The 14,883-nt window shown below is 48.9% G+C and overlaps 5 protein-coding genes across 5 annotated transcripts; 1 reads left to right on the top strand and 4 right to left on the bottom strand.

The window, feature by feature from the left end:
- Positions 1 to 605: 605 nt before the first annotated feature.
- On the bottom strand, positions 606 to 1,486 carry P153DRAFT_364203 (uncharacterized protein). The gene has a single exon (XM_033667547.1). It carries the CDS (start codon positions 1,292 to 1,294, stop codon positions 1,058 to 1,060), a length of 237 nt encoding a protein of 78 aa, XP_033527336.1. The 5' UTR covers positions 1,295 to 1,486; the 3' UTR covers positions 606 to 1,057.
- Positions 1,487 to 2,518: 1,032 nt separating this feature from the next.
- Positions 2,519 to 3,687, top strand: P153DRAFT_333723 (uncharacterized protein). The gene is made up of 2 exons (XM_033665574.1): positions 2,519 to 2,894; positions 2,946 to 3,687. The coding sequence occupies exons 1-2, from the start codon at positions 2,716 to 2,718 to the stop codon at positions 3,529 to 3,531; spliced, it is 765 nt and encodes a 254-aa protein (XP_033527337.1). The 5' UTR covers positions 2,519 to 2,715; the 3' UTR covers positions 3,532 to 3,687.
- Positions 3,688 to 6,001: 2,314 nt separating this feature from the next.
- P153DRAFT_414887 (uncharacterized protein) lies at positions 6,002 to 7,059 on the bottom strand. Its single transcript, XM_033672135.1, has 3 exons — positions 6,271 to 7,059; positions 6,215 to 6,228; positions 6,002 to 6,158 (listed from the first exon to the last, which is right to left on the bottom strand). The coding sequence occupies exons 1-3, from the start codon at positions 6,945 to 6,947 to the stop codon at positions 6,118 to 6,120; spliced, it is 732 nt and encodes a 243-aa protein (XP_033527338.1). The 5' UTR covers positions 6,948 to 7,059; the 3' UTR covers positions 6,002 to 6,117.
- Positions 7,060 to 7,753: 694 nt separating this feature from the next.
- Positions 7,754 to 10,524, bottom strand: P153DRAFT_283937 (uncharacterized protein; the record flags this gene model as incomplete). Its single annotated transcript, XM_033663292.1, has 2 exons — positions 7,754 to 10,244; positions 10,454 to 10,524. Coding segments are annotated over 2 exons (2,562 nt in total), but the record flags the coding sequence as incomplete, so codon positions are not given.
- A 1,289-nt stretch (positions 10,525 to 11,813) lies between these two features.
- P153DRAFT_333728 (uncharacterized protein) lies at positions 11,814 to 14,681 on the bottom strand. Its single transcript, XM_033665575.1, has 2 exons — positions 11,983 to 14,681; positions 11,814 to 11,866 (listed from the first exon to the last, which is right to left on the bottom strand). The coding sequence occupies exon 1, from the start codon at positions 14,664 to 14,666 to the stop codon at positions 12,234 to 12,236; it is 2,433 nt and encodes an 810-aa protein (XP_033527340.1). The 5' UTR covers positions 14,667 to 14,681; the 3' UTR covers positions 11,814 to 11,866; positions 11,983 to 12,233.
- Between the last annotated feature and the right edge of the window lie 202 nt (positions 14,682 to 14,883).

Raw genomic sequence — 14,883 nt, forward strand, 5'->3', positions numbered from 1 at the left:
TTGACAGTTTAGCAAGGCCATACATGTGCAGACATTGTAATAATTTGACTGTATTTTCGGTTAGCATACGACACTTCATCTTTAGGTCGCTTGGACGCTTGTTACGCTGATTGTAACACCTGATATCCTTGAGAAATATCCTAGCATCAAAATCGAGGACGCGACGCGGAAGGCCATGGGAGTAGAAAGCGAACGAAGTCCTCTAGAATGTTTGATAAACACTTATAGGATACTATGGGATACTAAGACGTTAGGATCATGATGCATGCTGTGTACGCGTTTATCACTCACTCGGAGCGTGATCGAATACAGAACATGCTAGGAGCTTCTTGGACCCATAGCAGTGGAAAGTCGTTGTCTTTGTGGTTATCATAGCCTCAAAATCCGGAACAACATTGATCGTCAGACTTCAAGGGATTATCAAGTATGACGCCAGTCATCATACCACGTATAAGGGATAGTCACGCTGTCTTATTCTAACATTGCGCCGCTGAATCACTCCAGTGTCAATCCACGCCAACAAACTCCCCGCGTGTAAAGGTTTTATATTTATCCGTGTTTTAACAATCCTCACAACACACAGCTAAAACACTTTCATAAAGACACCAGCCCTATCAGTCTGCCGGTATCACTCAGTTTTAGATCAATCCGCTTATCGTCGTCGGGATCGCATTCTCGCCCAATCCTTGTACATATTCTGGAAAAAAGCCGAGTCGGAGCAGATACAAGCAAACGGGGATTGAGATCTGAGCGATATCGGTGATGGCTGTTGGGCGAAAGCGATGCATCGCTTTCAGTGCGTGACAAAGCTTGTCGGGGGGCTAGGAAAGGGTGAGCGAGGTGATTGAATATATAGACGTGGAACCATGCCAGATGGAGGCGAGTGAGTGGATTTGATAGAACGATAGAGAATCGACCCAGCGTGAAAGCGCGTGTTGACCCGCACAGTGGTATCAAAAGTGCTCCAGACGTCATCGTCAGCACTCCAGAGGCGTGGACACCTCGATGGCTTCTGTGGCGTCGAGTTTCCTCTCACGCAGTGATATCGATGTTCCCATTATACCATGTATCTCTCTTGTTTCCACAGCCTGCCTTCCTCCTCCCTCGCATATACGAAAGCAATTTCAGATCCGATGGCCACGATAATGCTAGCTCCAAGTCCGATAACGGTCCCACAGTATTTGAGACCTAGGACTGTGAAGGCAGTGTATATGAGGATATTGAAAAGATATGCCGTTCGAAAGAGAATGAGGAACAATGGATTCAGGGCGAGTGGCATTGGCCCCGACGGCATTGTTGCGAGTGAATCGGAATGAACCTTGGAACTCCGGAAGTCAAACTGTCGTCGCACAAGACTAGTGGAGTAAGAGCAAGGCTGAGTTGATGATGGTAGAATATTCGTGTTGCGGATTGTGAACGATATCGTTTGCAGTGGTGAGGATGTGATCATCAAATACGGCACCGCGTCTGCATTGTTGCTATCGACTCTAGGCCGGGCAAAATCGAAATATACCAGGAAAGAGGGAAGTGAACGCAGCTGCCGTAGTCTCACCCCCACGTGACGCGACACACGTCTCCTTTCACCAATGAGAATTGCAGCTTGTGAACGCCATGCTCTTTCAAATTGTACCCTACCTCTCTCTATCTAACCCCGCAATTGTTCAGCCCTTTTGCTCCCGTTCGCTCACTCTCATATGAGGGGCACATGGTGAGTGTGGACTGAATACACTGCGTGAAAAAATACGTTTTGACGAATCGTTGAAGCAGAGATAAGAAGATAATAAATAAGATATCGTTTTTAGAAAGGATGTTCATCGGCGAAACTCGTGGGAGACTCGGAGAATAGGTAAAGGATTGACCTTGGTTTAGCATTGCGCTTCTTGTTACTCTTGTCAAGAAACGTTCAAAATAAGGTACGAGTCACTTATTTCACTTTCTAGATAGCGTCTTCGTAACTAACGTCTCAACCACCGATTGCGAGTCGCTTCTCTTTCAGTGTGTATACAAAACGTTTTCTGGAAGCTTCTCCAATCGTGTGGTTGAGATGAGGTGTCTGCGCGTTTCCTGTCTAATTTTGGCCCTATCCTTGACGTGCGGGTTCCGTTGCTCAACCATCTAGTCGTAAGCTGCGCCAGTTGCGCACCACAGACTATACGAGCCTTGCTCAGCGCTCATCTCGACATCCCCACCAGTACCTGCAACTGAGTTTTGGCAAGGCCACGCGAATTATACGTTTGCGCGCTTCTGGAACATTGTCCTACAGAAATCATGCTGGCCGACAGTTACAGACAATCAGAATGGTGCCAAACAGGGCTCAGATGATTTCCAAGAAAACGATCGTGTCAAGTCGGCATCAAAGTCGAGTTTCACGGATACCGCATGGACTGCTTGGTACGAATGTGCTTACTATTTCCGCAGTATAGGCCAATGCAGTACCTTACCTACGTTTCTCCTACAGTATTTTACTCTATTCATAATTATGGATACTCTGTTCACCCTTTTTGTTCACCATATGGTACTCAGTTTCATCGAATGTTCCTCACCTTCATCGCGTCCCAGTCCTCACACTCAGTCCTCAATATTCTGACACTTGCTGATATAAAGCCTAGGTTCCACGTTGCCTATCGCCTTTGACAGTTATTCTCGCTTTATCTCTCGGTTGACTGAAGTTCAGTCCTCTCGTTTTCAGTATCGTCACGCTTTTGTTCGTCTAATATGGCTCCTCAGAAATCGACCGCTCGCCCAATCGTACTTGATAGCTCTTCTACACGGGGATCGAAGATACGAGTTGCAAAGAAGAGGCACAACTTACACTACAAATCATCGCCAGGCCTCAAGCGTAGGAACGGATTATTGAATACCGCAATCTCAGCCCGTTCAGCGTTTATGCAGATGTGATTACCACTCTTTCCATAATATGTACGCCACAACTTACGCGCACGCAGGGCTTCACGGAATTCGCAGGAATCACTACTCTTACGACTGCCCGGAGAGATCAGAAACATCATCTGGACTTACGCTGTTGGAGGCCACCTAATCAATATTCGAGATCCTTACTATCGGAAACGCCTGTCTATGAAATCCGGCTATCATGCCTCACCGCTGTCCATCAGCGCACAAAGCCCACTGCTTCACCAATATGTCAGTCCCACTTTCAAGCTTCCACAAGTGTGCAGGCAAATTTACTGCGAGAGTTCATCGCTCATATATACCCAAAACTGCTTTGCCTTCGGGAGTCTGCGCGCGATCGATAACTGGATCAAGAACCGCCCACTCGGTCAGAAACGCCTTGTCACATCCATTGATGTCCCCTTTGAGTATATGAGGCTTTATTATGGCAGCCTCCGCAAATTCTTCCGCGAAAAATTTCCGAGCATCAAGCGGATTGGTGTTCACTCAATGGTCCTTTACCTGAGCTGTGGAGTGCATGAGAGCGAGGAGAAGACCATGACCAGGATTGCAGATAACATCAAGATGTACGAGGGCCAAGATATCGATGTGGTCTGTCATGGTCGCATCAAGTCTTCGTAGATCATTGGGGACTATGAGGCATTGGAGTGTCTGCATGTAGCGAGACTGCATGCATTGATGCATTCACACATCATAGACAAATTGTCTGCAACATGGGCTTGACGGGCGAATCCTGGGAGCGTGCATTCTTCGAACTTCCATCTCTTTTCATATGGCACAGATTGTAATGCTGGTATGCATCGTTTGGAATAAGTTGGTACAACATCCTGGGACAGGATCCACCGCGTTGACCATACATAGCGTTTCTTGTTTCGAAGTCCGGAGACTTCTTCTCTATCCATGTCATCACATTTCCCCTTGATCTTCAATCTATCTCGGCCCTGGTATGAACTCCCGTGATATGAGATTCAGTGGATGACGATTCCTCGCTTTGCGCTATTGGATGCCGAGATATTCGTTCAAACTGGAAACTGACATGTTAGTTGTAGTGCTTATGTAGGCGTTTTCAGTAAAAGTTAACTAGTATTAGGGCTTCGAAGAACTGTGAGCGGTCAGCCTTCCTCAGGAGAAATCAGAAACATCGTTTACGGTCTGGTACTAACAAGAGATACGCCGATTACCTAGTTCGTTTGGTAACCATTCCCCTTACACGTACGACGCGAACACATTTATCTTGCACGTCATAGAGTCACAAACGCCAAGCTCGAACAACACTGCGTCGCTAGTCCTCAATCACTCAGTAAGATATCCGGGATGCGCACTCAAGACAAGGTCTCAAGGAAGGCGAGATATGCGAAGCCTAGCGGTCAAGTCGTCAACGTAGCATGCAGTGGACTCATTGGCCCTGAGATTTCTGAAGTTATGCTGCAAATGTAAGTTGCTCTTGGGTCTAGTAATGTGCGACGGTCGCCAGTGCGGTGTGCTTGCAAGTCCAGTATATGGCCGTGTAATCGTGAGGTGCTTTCAAGTTTTTCGTTAACACTACGTAGATCAGAACGGAATCGGAAGCAACCGATATTACTCGGCAAGTTATCTGCCGAGTTCAGAGACAGGATCTATGGGTACGTGCTCGGAGGTTGGAGGATTGAGGTGCATGAAGAACACACGCACGTCACGAAATTGAGCAAATTTATCTGAGGCAATATCGCGAAGCCGGGCCAACGACTCGCATTACTACGTTCGTCTCGACAGTTGTACTTCGAAGCCCGTTTCCTCCCGATCTTCCTGGGTACATTCATCCACAGTGGTTACGAAACAACTCGAAAGCTACGAAGCGTCCTCACCTCAGTACAACTGAACGCCATCACCACTCTTCAACTTTACACTCGTATGACGGAAGTTCAGCTACAGAGCATCTATCACCTGGCGGGGTTTTGAGAGCTGTGCAAAGTTCTGGTAAAAATACAGACGCACGATCCAACAGACGTTTCCAGCTTCCTATGGTTCAACCCTTCAGCCACAATAGGAGTAGTAGAGAGCCGACAGCAGCTCTTCACTAGAACAAATGGAAAGCAAAGGGACCTAGAAAGCTGGGCCCACACGATAGTGTCTCGAGATATCGAGCTCGTATTCACGCGTGTTCATATCAGCCATAACACGCTGATGACGGTATAATTACGGCTACCACCTCGCTCATGCTTTTGTTTGCAGTATGAGAAGCAATGTATGCGGCCACATATGTGACTTTATTCATGGCGTAGCCACAAAGCAGAACTGTGCAGAGTCGCCTGCGTGTTTCTCATCAAGTTGGAACTGAGCGTTGGTAGAACCAGGGGTGCTGATAGAGATATGCCGTCTTATTAACATACGTTAAAGGTTATGCGGGCGAATATACATATAATCTTCCATGCAAAGTGCCAAGAAGAGACAGTGGTGATGCATTTGAGGCCCTTGTCTGGCAGGGAGCGTGGTCCTCTTTGTTCATACAGGAAGCATACATAGCCGTTCCAAGATTGCTGATTGTAGTTGGCAGACAGGAGTCTTTCTACGACTATTCGTATCTAATTTCTGTCTCAATCATATCAACGTCATATTCCCCGCTTGGATCGCGCCTTCCATAACCACAAACGCAAAACTTGGCAACCCGGACACCTTCACTTCTCCAATTATCGATACCTCTCAACATAACCTGGGTACCGGAACCAGGTCACGATTGAATTGTCCGGTCACTTGTTGGTCGTAGCGTTACCCACTAATCTACTGCTTTTTTCTGTGAGGTCAGAGCCTTCTTCTCTATCTCCTGTATCTATGTGTTGCTGTTTGAGTTTGGTATTTCCTTGTTTATATGAATCCCTCCATCTTGTTCTGATAGTTCAAATATCATTGCTGTCAGACATATTTTTCCAGCAACATATCCAAGAATGGACAGCGAGCGTTGTGGCTCTCAAGACAAAGTAATATGATAACGGGTTTGATGTAGTGGACCAAACTCTTTTTGTAAACATGTGGACACTCCTTAGATAAGGGATATGCCGCATGCTTTCACAACAAAGCTAAAAGAAAAAATAGACTTTGACTTTCTAGAAGCTTGGTGGACCAAAAGTAAGCGTTATCTAATGTCTTTAGTGAAACATAAAGTTTTAGTCAATTTTAAGGGAAGTTCATAATGATCTTCAGCCAAGAGGTATCTGGGAAATGTTCTGACCCTCAAGGATTGGTATTCTGCGGTAGCAACTCACATACCACCGCTACATAGCCGTTAGTAGACCTCACGAGGTTGCACTGTATTACAGAGAAGACTTACTTCTGTTATTGGCGCTAGAACACTATAGTCCAGCGTCCAAAGACTCACAATCTCACAATCCCCGCAATTCCTCAGGGCGCATCCTCGGACCGCCATTTCTATCCATTTCATCATCCGACTCTGGGCCATCGTCAGGTTGGAAATCCGACACTGAGCCTTCTGATCCAGAGGCCATATCAACGTCGCTGTCTTCAGTGGACGATGAGTAGTTTCCATTGAGTTTCGCTGGGCTCTCCACATCCTCCGCTTCCTCTTCAGACTGTTCTTCTTCTGACTCCGCCTCTTCCTCCTCTTCCTCCTCTTCCTCTTCGTCGTCATCGTCATCTTCGTCTTCGTCTTCATCTCCGGTATCGTCCACGTTCTCGCCCTCATCATCTTCCTCGTCATCTTCATTTTCGTGAGGAATAGGGTTCCCATATCTATCAAAATCCTCCTGCTGAAACAACTTCTCGCGGCACATAGGGCAGCGATTGTTGTTTCGTATCTTGGTCTCGAACCACTCAACAATACAGTGGTCGCCAAAGATGTGTCCGCAATCGGCTAGTTGGATAGGGACATGAGTATCATCGTATTCCTCTAGGCAAAGACTGCATGTGAGGGGCTCGATGTTCTCAATGAATTCGTCTTTGTTTGGGGGTGTGGAGGGTTCGGGGCTCGATGACGGATCGGGGCTGGGACTTGGTCGTAGACGGCGTACCCGCGGATTCATGAGCTGGCCAAAAAAGCGCAACATATTGATGGTTTAGGTTGTGTGAAGGCGGTTAAGTGGAAGGATCTCGAGTTCGCGAGGTCTGAGATGGGTGAGTTGGACTCTACGAGTATGGCTGTGTTTCGTAGCCCTAAATTGAGCACTGGTTGATCGTCTTGGTTGAGAGGTGTTGCGCGCTGTCGACGAGGGTCATGGCTTGTAATGTCCTGGATACTCCGTATCGCTTTCACTACTACGAGATGTGTCGGCGCCTTGTCAGGACTATCAAACTCCCGTTCACGTTCAGGTGATGGTGAACGTTCATCCTAAACTGTGAGCTCATCAGACTGTTCGACGTGAACACTAGAATGGTAGTATGATCCATAGCTTGACGTGGCGTACTGAATGGGTACCCCACCGTCTTTCTTGAAGCGAGAATGCCCCAGCATAAGGAGACCCATCTGATCGAATGTTCCAGCGTAAAAAGTGCGTATCAAGCGATCAGATTGCAAGAAGAGTAATATAGTTTAGAGAGTGAAGCTACTAGTCTCGCTCAGTTTAAGAATACAAAAGTCAAAATCATGGTGATGTTACAGATTACTGTCTATGTAGCTAGATGCTGGGTGTTGAAACCCCCGGGGGAGTTGATCCCGGAATAGATATGACCGCTTTGCAAACAATGCAGAAAGAGTGATATCAAGTATTACCCATCAGTATCGCACAGGTTTGCAAGAGACAAATAAGAATGTAAAGCAAGATAAACCACATGACTGATCCTGACGCCGTCAGGTCTCCCATCAGAGACAAGAAAAGAAAATAAATGCCAAAAATATCGCATGGGAAAGTTCCGTCTACGAAGAAACCTGCGTCTCCACAGCAAGTGTTGCCGAGCTGTCAATATCGGGTGTCTCCGAAACCGCTACACTGTTTTCGCTCGACAGCTGCTGAACTTGGGGTCGACCATCATGTTGCTCCTGTTCATTGTCGCTGTGTTCCCCTGGTGTATGACTCTCGCTCTCGCGATCCATATTCGTGTCACCGTCTTTTGAGATCTGCAACTCTACGACACGGTCTTGTTCGACTCGCTCGTTCTTGACTTCATGCGGCGACTTAGAAGGCGGATGTTGTTGTGCGTGATAGTTCTGCACGCGAGGATGTGCTGTGGAATTGTGATCTTCGTCAAACACTTGGCGAGCATAGTCATGGTCTTTGCGTGACTCGTCCATGCCACGTGGGAACATCCGGCCCATGATATCGTTGTGCTTCTTGGCCGCCGCATCCAGTTCTATCGGGGCATGGCCGCTTGGACTTGGTGTATTGGGCGCAGTTGAAGCTGTGTCCTGGAAGCTGGTGAACGACATTCCATCCTTCTTTGCGTTGACTTTTCGCAAATTCGCGGCCGAAGATTGAGAACGCATATCTGGACGGCCATCTTTTCTAATGAGCACACCATCTGCGTTCCGTATTGGCTTGCTTCGCGACTTCTTTGCGGACCCATAGAAATCGTCAGGAGAAACAGCGCCCATGCTAGCAGTGACACCTTGCAAACCTAGACTCGCAGCACGATCTGGAGTGTACCCGCCACGACCTCCCCCACCATTACCACGACGTGCGATCCCCTTTCCAGGATGTGCTATATGGTTGTAGTGTCCTTCAGGGCTAGCTTGGGAGTTGGGCACTCCCTGCCAATCTTCCCTGTCCCAGTCAGGTGTCCCCATAGGATGAACTTGGGCTGGCATACTCTTCCTGCCTCGTCCGCCGCGTCCGGATCCGCGAGGTCTGCCACGAGGGCGATGCTCGACGATGCGCTGGGATTCCGGTTGCCAGCTGTTGTCCGAGGGGCTATCTTGCGTACCATAAGGCGTGTGCACTGGATGCTGAGTCTCCGATGTCAAAGTCGACTCAGACGTGACATGTGGTTGAGAGGGTAGAGTGTGCATCTGAGACTGTACTTGCATATCGTAGGCGTGTGCGGGCGGAGGACCCTGCGATGCAACATAGCCGCCATTAAATTCGTTAGTCCCTGTTCTTTGCCGCTTGGGAGATCCGGTTGCATGTGCGAGAACCTCGCGTGGACTTTCCACGCCATTTGTGTGAGGGCGCTTGACTCCAGCATTTACCGTAGCCCAGCTACTGTGCCTTGATACAGGTTCAGGCCTTTGGCTGGCTTCTAACGGAACGGTCGAGGATAGGATCGAAGGGTGGGGCTGACTCCTCTGTGATGGATGGAGCGGAGCGTTGATTTGCGGTGCTGCAGTTGGCGCTACATGATAAGACACAGGTGTGTGAGACGAGTGGGCGGGGTGTCCTGATTGATCTTGCGATACTGGTTGTGGGCATGGCATCGTAGGAGGTCCACCTTCTAGGCGCTGTATTTTGTTCTTCATGATCTCAATCGTGAGTCTCATTGTGTCGACTTCGTTCACCTTCTGCGAGATTCCAGCCATTTGGTGCGCCATGAGCTCAAGCGCGGAGTCCTGAGCACTGGTTTGCTGTCCCGGCGGTGGAGCTGTGCTATGTACTAATCTCTCATTTCGAATACTTTGCATCTCACGGCTAAACCCCTCAATAACTTGACGGATACCTTGCATCTCATGGTATAACCTCCCTACCGTCTCATCCATTCTTCTGATGTCGACGCTCTGATGCTGCAACTGTGTCTGGTATTCTCGGCGCATATTCTCCTCAACGAGCTGCACGGATTTCTCGGTTTGTCTGATGTCACGGTTCTGAGCCGCCAGGGTGCTGCTGTTCTGTGAGATCTGCGTTTGCAGTCGCTCAATGGCATCAAGCTGAACTTGTTGTGGTGCATGAGGATAATGATGCCCATTGGTGAGATGAGAGGCACCAGAGGTGTTCGTTGGATGGGATACAATGGAAGGAAGGGTATGGGTCTGATTGGTTATGCCAGCGCCAGGATCTCTGATGGGAGGTTGCAGCTCATGCACCAGCTCTACCGCCGAAGGCTTTGGTAATGGAGGATTGCTGGATGCCTTATGTGGGAGGGGATGCAAGTGAGGGGTATTTGGAGAACGAATCATTGAAGGAGGTGGTAACGATTTACGATTGGCCTCAATCTGATGTTGACGATGAAACTCGTGATGTTCCTCATGGTGATGCTGATGGAGGCCATGATGCTGGATGCCGGGTAGACGAGAGTCGATCTCCATGGCTTCTGTTGGCACGGTTGGTGGTTTTGCTAAGGTGGGCGATGGACTTGTAGAGTCTTCAACAGCCAGCAATTTGGACGATGCGTCCTCGTGGGGTTCTACTAATATCCAGTTTCCGGTGGATAATTCGCATTGCAACCCAATGCGACTAAGTTTGAAGAAATCACGACCGCTAGAGAAATAATATTATTAGCGGAGACATCTTCATATAATGACATGAAACTGAGCACGGCACTTTGACCCGTTGCGGGCGTGTTGACCCGCATGCAGTACGCTAATATGCAACCGGCGACTTGCAGCAGTTGAGGGAACAGCCCATACTCGACATCGAGTACGTGGAATCATGCAACGAAAATAGGATTTGAATTAAATGTCACTTACCGATAGAGACGTTTTTCCGCAGGTGCATCAATTACAGTAAAGCCAATAGGCGAGGTGCAACGAGAATCTGGGCACGAGAGTGGCTGAATGATGCTATTGCGTGTCAGTCAACAAAATGTCAGAACGTGGACGTAGTGTCAAATCGAAGAGGGGCTGGGGTTTATTAAACAATAGCATAATAGTATTTGGGTATTCTTGGCGCAGCCATGCCTAAGAAAAATCAAAGAGACTAGTGATTGGCGCCGGGATAAACGCATGAAATGCTAGTGCAGGCGATGTTGGGACGCGCGACTCGAAAAGGAGATTGTGTGACAACATGAAAGATAGTTCAATGGGGCGAGGGAATAGGCTTACCATCCTTCTAACTCTGTGCCCCTCGATGCAGCTTTCTGCTTGCCAATACTTTTCAGTAGGCTTCTGTAAGACGCTGGAAGTGCTGGAACGTAATAGCTCCCGGTGATTCTGTGCCACGAATTGTAAAATTCGCCGACATTGCTCCTGCAGTTTCGGCAAAACCCTTGCGTTGAGCGACTTGCAGGCTGAGGTGACGTAAATTCTGGAGAGCCTTCGTCTGCACTCGCCGCAATTTCTGTGGCCATTCGATCACCAGAGCGCTCAGGCTGTTCGTTCATCGAGGAAGTCTGAGACACGGAGCCCTGGTATCAACGTTGATCAGTTGTGTTACCGGCACGAGAACGCCGTCTTAAATCCGCCACAAGTTGTGATGCGTGCCTATCTGTGTGCTAGTTCAAAGTTTACCACTCAAGGCTCTCTGAAAGCTCATTGAACGGGCCGAAGACGGTGTTGGCCACTGATGTTAGGCCAATCTTGCTATCGAGTGAGATTGCCCTCGCCGTTTCGTATCTGGAGGTGAGGGATGCGCTTCAACATGGACTAGGGTCGTCTAGCGCGGATGCAGGTTATAAATGAATAAGCTAATAAATGAATAAGCTGTTAGAGAATCGACTAGTACATGCACTAGATAGAAGGCGCAGTGACGTTTCAGACACACAACGAACAATGGACTGAGAAAGCGAGGAGTACCCGAAAGGCAATACCGACCACGCCGCAAAGCATGGGAGGCCTTAGCGGCCGAGAAGGGAAAAGGGTGTTGAGGGTCGATACTTGGGAGAAGTTATTACAAGATTAGCATGCGTCGATTCCCGTGGGCAGCTAGCGTATTCATTGGATAGATAAATGCTGCGCCCTATTAAGAGCCTTGGAATGTCGCAACACGCTAACCTTTACCTTCATCTACAGGGATCTAGATCCTGTAGCACAAACAAGTTGCAATGTGTGCGTACCGAGCAGTGGCTACTGACCCTAAAATTATTCGAGCGTCGGGGAGGGTAAGCCGTGTCTTCGTCATGTCAGAGCAAAAGCAACGTATCAACGCATTCTTGATTTTGAAAGCTGCATAATCATTAACTAATATCGCTCGTACCCAATATCCGCCTGATTAATATGCCCGACAGGGGAGGATGGGCAGACAGGGTCTCACCGTGAGAAATGCATGGACATCAGCTCACCAAAAAATATGTTATTGAAACTGTAAGCGGAAGTCTGCGCTTGGACGATCGTTGCGAACTGCTGATACTATCTTACAAAATAAGCGCGATGAGGGCCTCAATCATGATTTTACCGGACGCCACATTCGCATAACGGGCTTGCAGAAGCGAATACACTCCACATGCGCACGTATCAGCATGCACCATGCGCTTGAAACGTTGCTCTTGCTGCACGCTCCACCCAGCAGTTGTACAAATATTCCCGGCCCAATTTACTTCACAACGATAAACCCAACGCCATCGCGGGCATCTTGACAAGCTCGAGAAAGAGCCTGTACCTCCGTATCCGTCCACTTGACGCTAAGATTGTCCCAATTCTTGGTGGCGTATTCGCGACGGTATTGTTGTTGCATGGATTGTAAACGGCGAATCTCTCGAGGATCGCCTGTCCCACTGTACACAACCAACGCGGTGCAGCGTGGCAACGAGTCGTAGATCTGAACTATGTGATCGACGGTTCTGGAGACGGCGTCGCCAAGCTCAGATCCTTTGACTTCGATGTCGTCTTCTTCCCCTTCCTTCGAGAGTCCAAGTCTCTGCAGCGCGCTCTGTCGAATGGCTTCCACATCCGCCGTCTTTGCGTCGTCCCACCAGCCTCGGGCGAGTTCAAGTTCGCGGAGACGGCCCCAGATAAAATCAACTTTCTCGTTGGCGCCGTCTTTGCCTTCTACTTGGCCCTTCACAGCGCACTCAACGGCTTCTACAACTGCAGCGTCAGTCTTGCATCCTACAGAGACTTGAGCTTGGCCGCCATGTCCTCGATTCGGGTCACCCCAGTCGATCACCGCACCGGCGCGGGGCTCGCTGTTCGACTTTGGTCGCGTTGTGCGTGCTAGTCTTTTGAAAATGGACTCCGCGTTTGTATCCCCAGAACCCCATCGAGGGCCCTTTTCACATTTTTGTTTGACTAAGTCGAGACAAGTGCGAGCATCTTCAACGCTGTCGTGGCCTTTCGCGCCCTTTTGGACTTCGCGATGCAAGTATTTCTGTGCGAGAAATTTGAGCGACTGCTTGTATGGCGGTCCGCGAGGGTGCGGAAATAGTATTCCGGTATCAATCACGAATGGGTGGGTAAGTTTCATAGCGTTGAGATCTGAATTGAGTGAATGTCCCACAAGAATCGTGCGCGGTGTAATGAGTGTCAATAGTTCTTTCTGGATGTCCGACAGAGTGGTTGTGACATCTTCGAGCATGGCTGCTGTAATACCAGACCACTGTGTCAGATAGTCTTTGATGGTAACATCAGGCTTGACCAACTTGTCCAGAGCCACGCTCCCGTCCCAATTGAGAAGGCTAATTCGTGTGAGCACAAGCTGATCGTTCTCAGCCTTGCACATCTCGCAATCGACTGAGATGATCTGTCTGCCAGCGGTCGTACTACCCTGCTCGATTTCGCTTTCAGGTACATCTCCATCTTCGATGCTCGCAACATTAGTGTCTACCCAGCCATGGTCTGAAGTTTGTTGGGCTGCTTTTCGCCTCTGGTGAGCAGCTTCTTTGGACTCTGAAGTAGTGAACCAGGCTGGATGAAGAACGTAGTCATTGTCTTGTTGGTCAACTAGACTGGCGATGTACTCTGTAATGCGTGTACGCTTGTTATCCCAATGCTTTGTATTCTGCGGCGTGGGACCTTTGTGGTTTCCGTTTTTTTTCATTTGTTTTTCCTCGCGTGTCTTGGGTATTTGTGACGATAGCATAGTATGGATGGGCGAATGCACCCTGATGAACTGATTGTTACGATGCTCTCCTTGAGCTTTGATCGGCCACACGTGCTCGAAGATATCGGCAAGAGGCTTCAGGCATGCAGGAAGTCTGTCGGGTTTCAGGCTAGCAGGATAAAACTCATCAGGTGAAATGCGTAATCGCTTGGGCTTTGCACTATCATCTGAGGTGGATCCGATGTCAGTTATCTTCTTCATGATCTCTCCAGTATTCGGAGCTTCAGATGTTGATGCGGCATCTAGACAAATGTCTCCATTGAACATGCCTAAGTCAAGTCCAGGAACCATCAACATGACGACTCGTTGAATACTTGTGCGGTTGCGCACTGAAACCCATTGTGGCGCGTTACCGTCTGCAAGCAAATAAAGCACCAGAGATTGTAGATCTGTGATTTTCACATGAGACTGAAGTCGAGCGTGATGTGAATGCTCGATCGCAGGATAGTTTCGTTCCAGCTTGCGCTCCTTTCTGCGCTCCTCCCTACTCATGCCTGTTGTATCCTTGGGCGTTTGTTCGGCTCCATTTTTATGTGTCGCAAATGGATTCTCTGGCGGTGACGCACGATCATCTAGCAGCTCGTCTTTGGGTGCAAATGGATTGTCGAGTGAGGCTCTCGCAATCTTGGGAGAGTGTCGGTCGTCCATGGCTCCTTCTCGTTCGGTTCGAGAATTGTTGGAGTCCACGCTGGAACGGCGGCGATCGCGATCAGGAAGATGCGAGCCCGACCCTCTATAATCTCTACTGTCTCTGTGATCGTCTCTGGACTGTCGTCGCCTCTTGGACCCGCTGACTACTGTCCAGCCCTCATCACCATCTGCGGGTGTTGTCGCATTGTCTTCGCCCCTCAGGTGCGCCATCGTCGCACCGAGACCGACATCGGGAGGTGGGGGGTCGTAGTAGCTTCCTCGCTTTCGTTTCGTCATGTTCGGAGACGTGTGGTAGGAAGTGTTCTGTAGGAAGCTCGAAAATTGTTCGACGCAAGATTAAAGTGGGGCAGGCTAATAGCTTAGCGCAATTGGCTTAGGTCGAGTTAGCCGCGCGATTCGGGAAGTCGACTCAGAAAACAATGACTTCAAACTCCAATCCTATTTATCGAACGAGTACCCTGATGCAAAACTTACTTCAAACTACACAGACATG

Source organism: Dothidotthia symphoricarpi (genome assembly GCF_010015815.1).
Source record: "Dothidotthia symphoricarpi CBS 119687 unplaced genomic scaffold P153scaffold_4, whole genome shotgun sequence".
NCBI classification, from domain to species: Eukaryota; Fungi; Ascomycota; class Dothideomycetes; order Pleosporales; family Dothidotthiaceae; genus Dothidotthia; species Dothidotthia symphoricarpi.

Coding starts and splice junctions, on each gene's coding strand:
- P153DRAFT_333728 (XM_033665575.1), bottom strand. CDS start 14,666: ATGACGAAACGAAAGCGAGGAAGCTACTACGACCCCCCACCTCCCGAT.
- P153DRAFT_333723 (XM_033665574.1), top strand. CDS start 2,716: ATGGCTCCTCAGAAATCGACCGCTCGCCCAATCGTACTTGATAGCTCT. Junction 2,895..2,945: donor CGTTCAGCGTTTATGCAGAT/GTGATTACCACT, acceptor ACGCGCACGCAG/GGCTTCACGGAATTCGCAGG.
- P153DRAFT_414887 (XM_033672135.1), bottom strand. CDS start 6,947: ATGTTGCGCTTTTTTGGCCAGCTCATGAATCCGCGGGTACGCCGTCTA.
- P153DRAFT_364203 (XM_033667547.1), bottom strand. CDS start 1,294: ATGCCGTCGGGGCCAATGCCACTCGCCCTGAATCCATTGTTCCTCATT.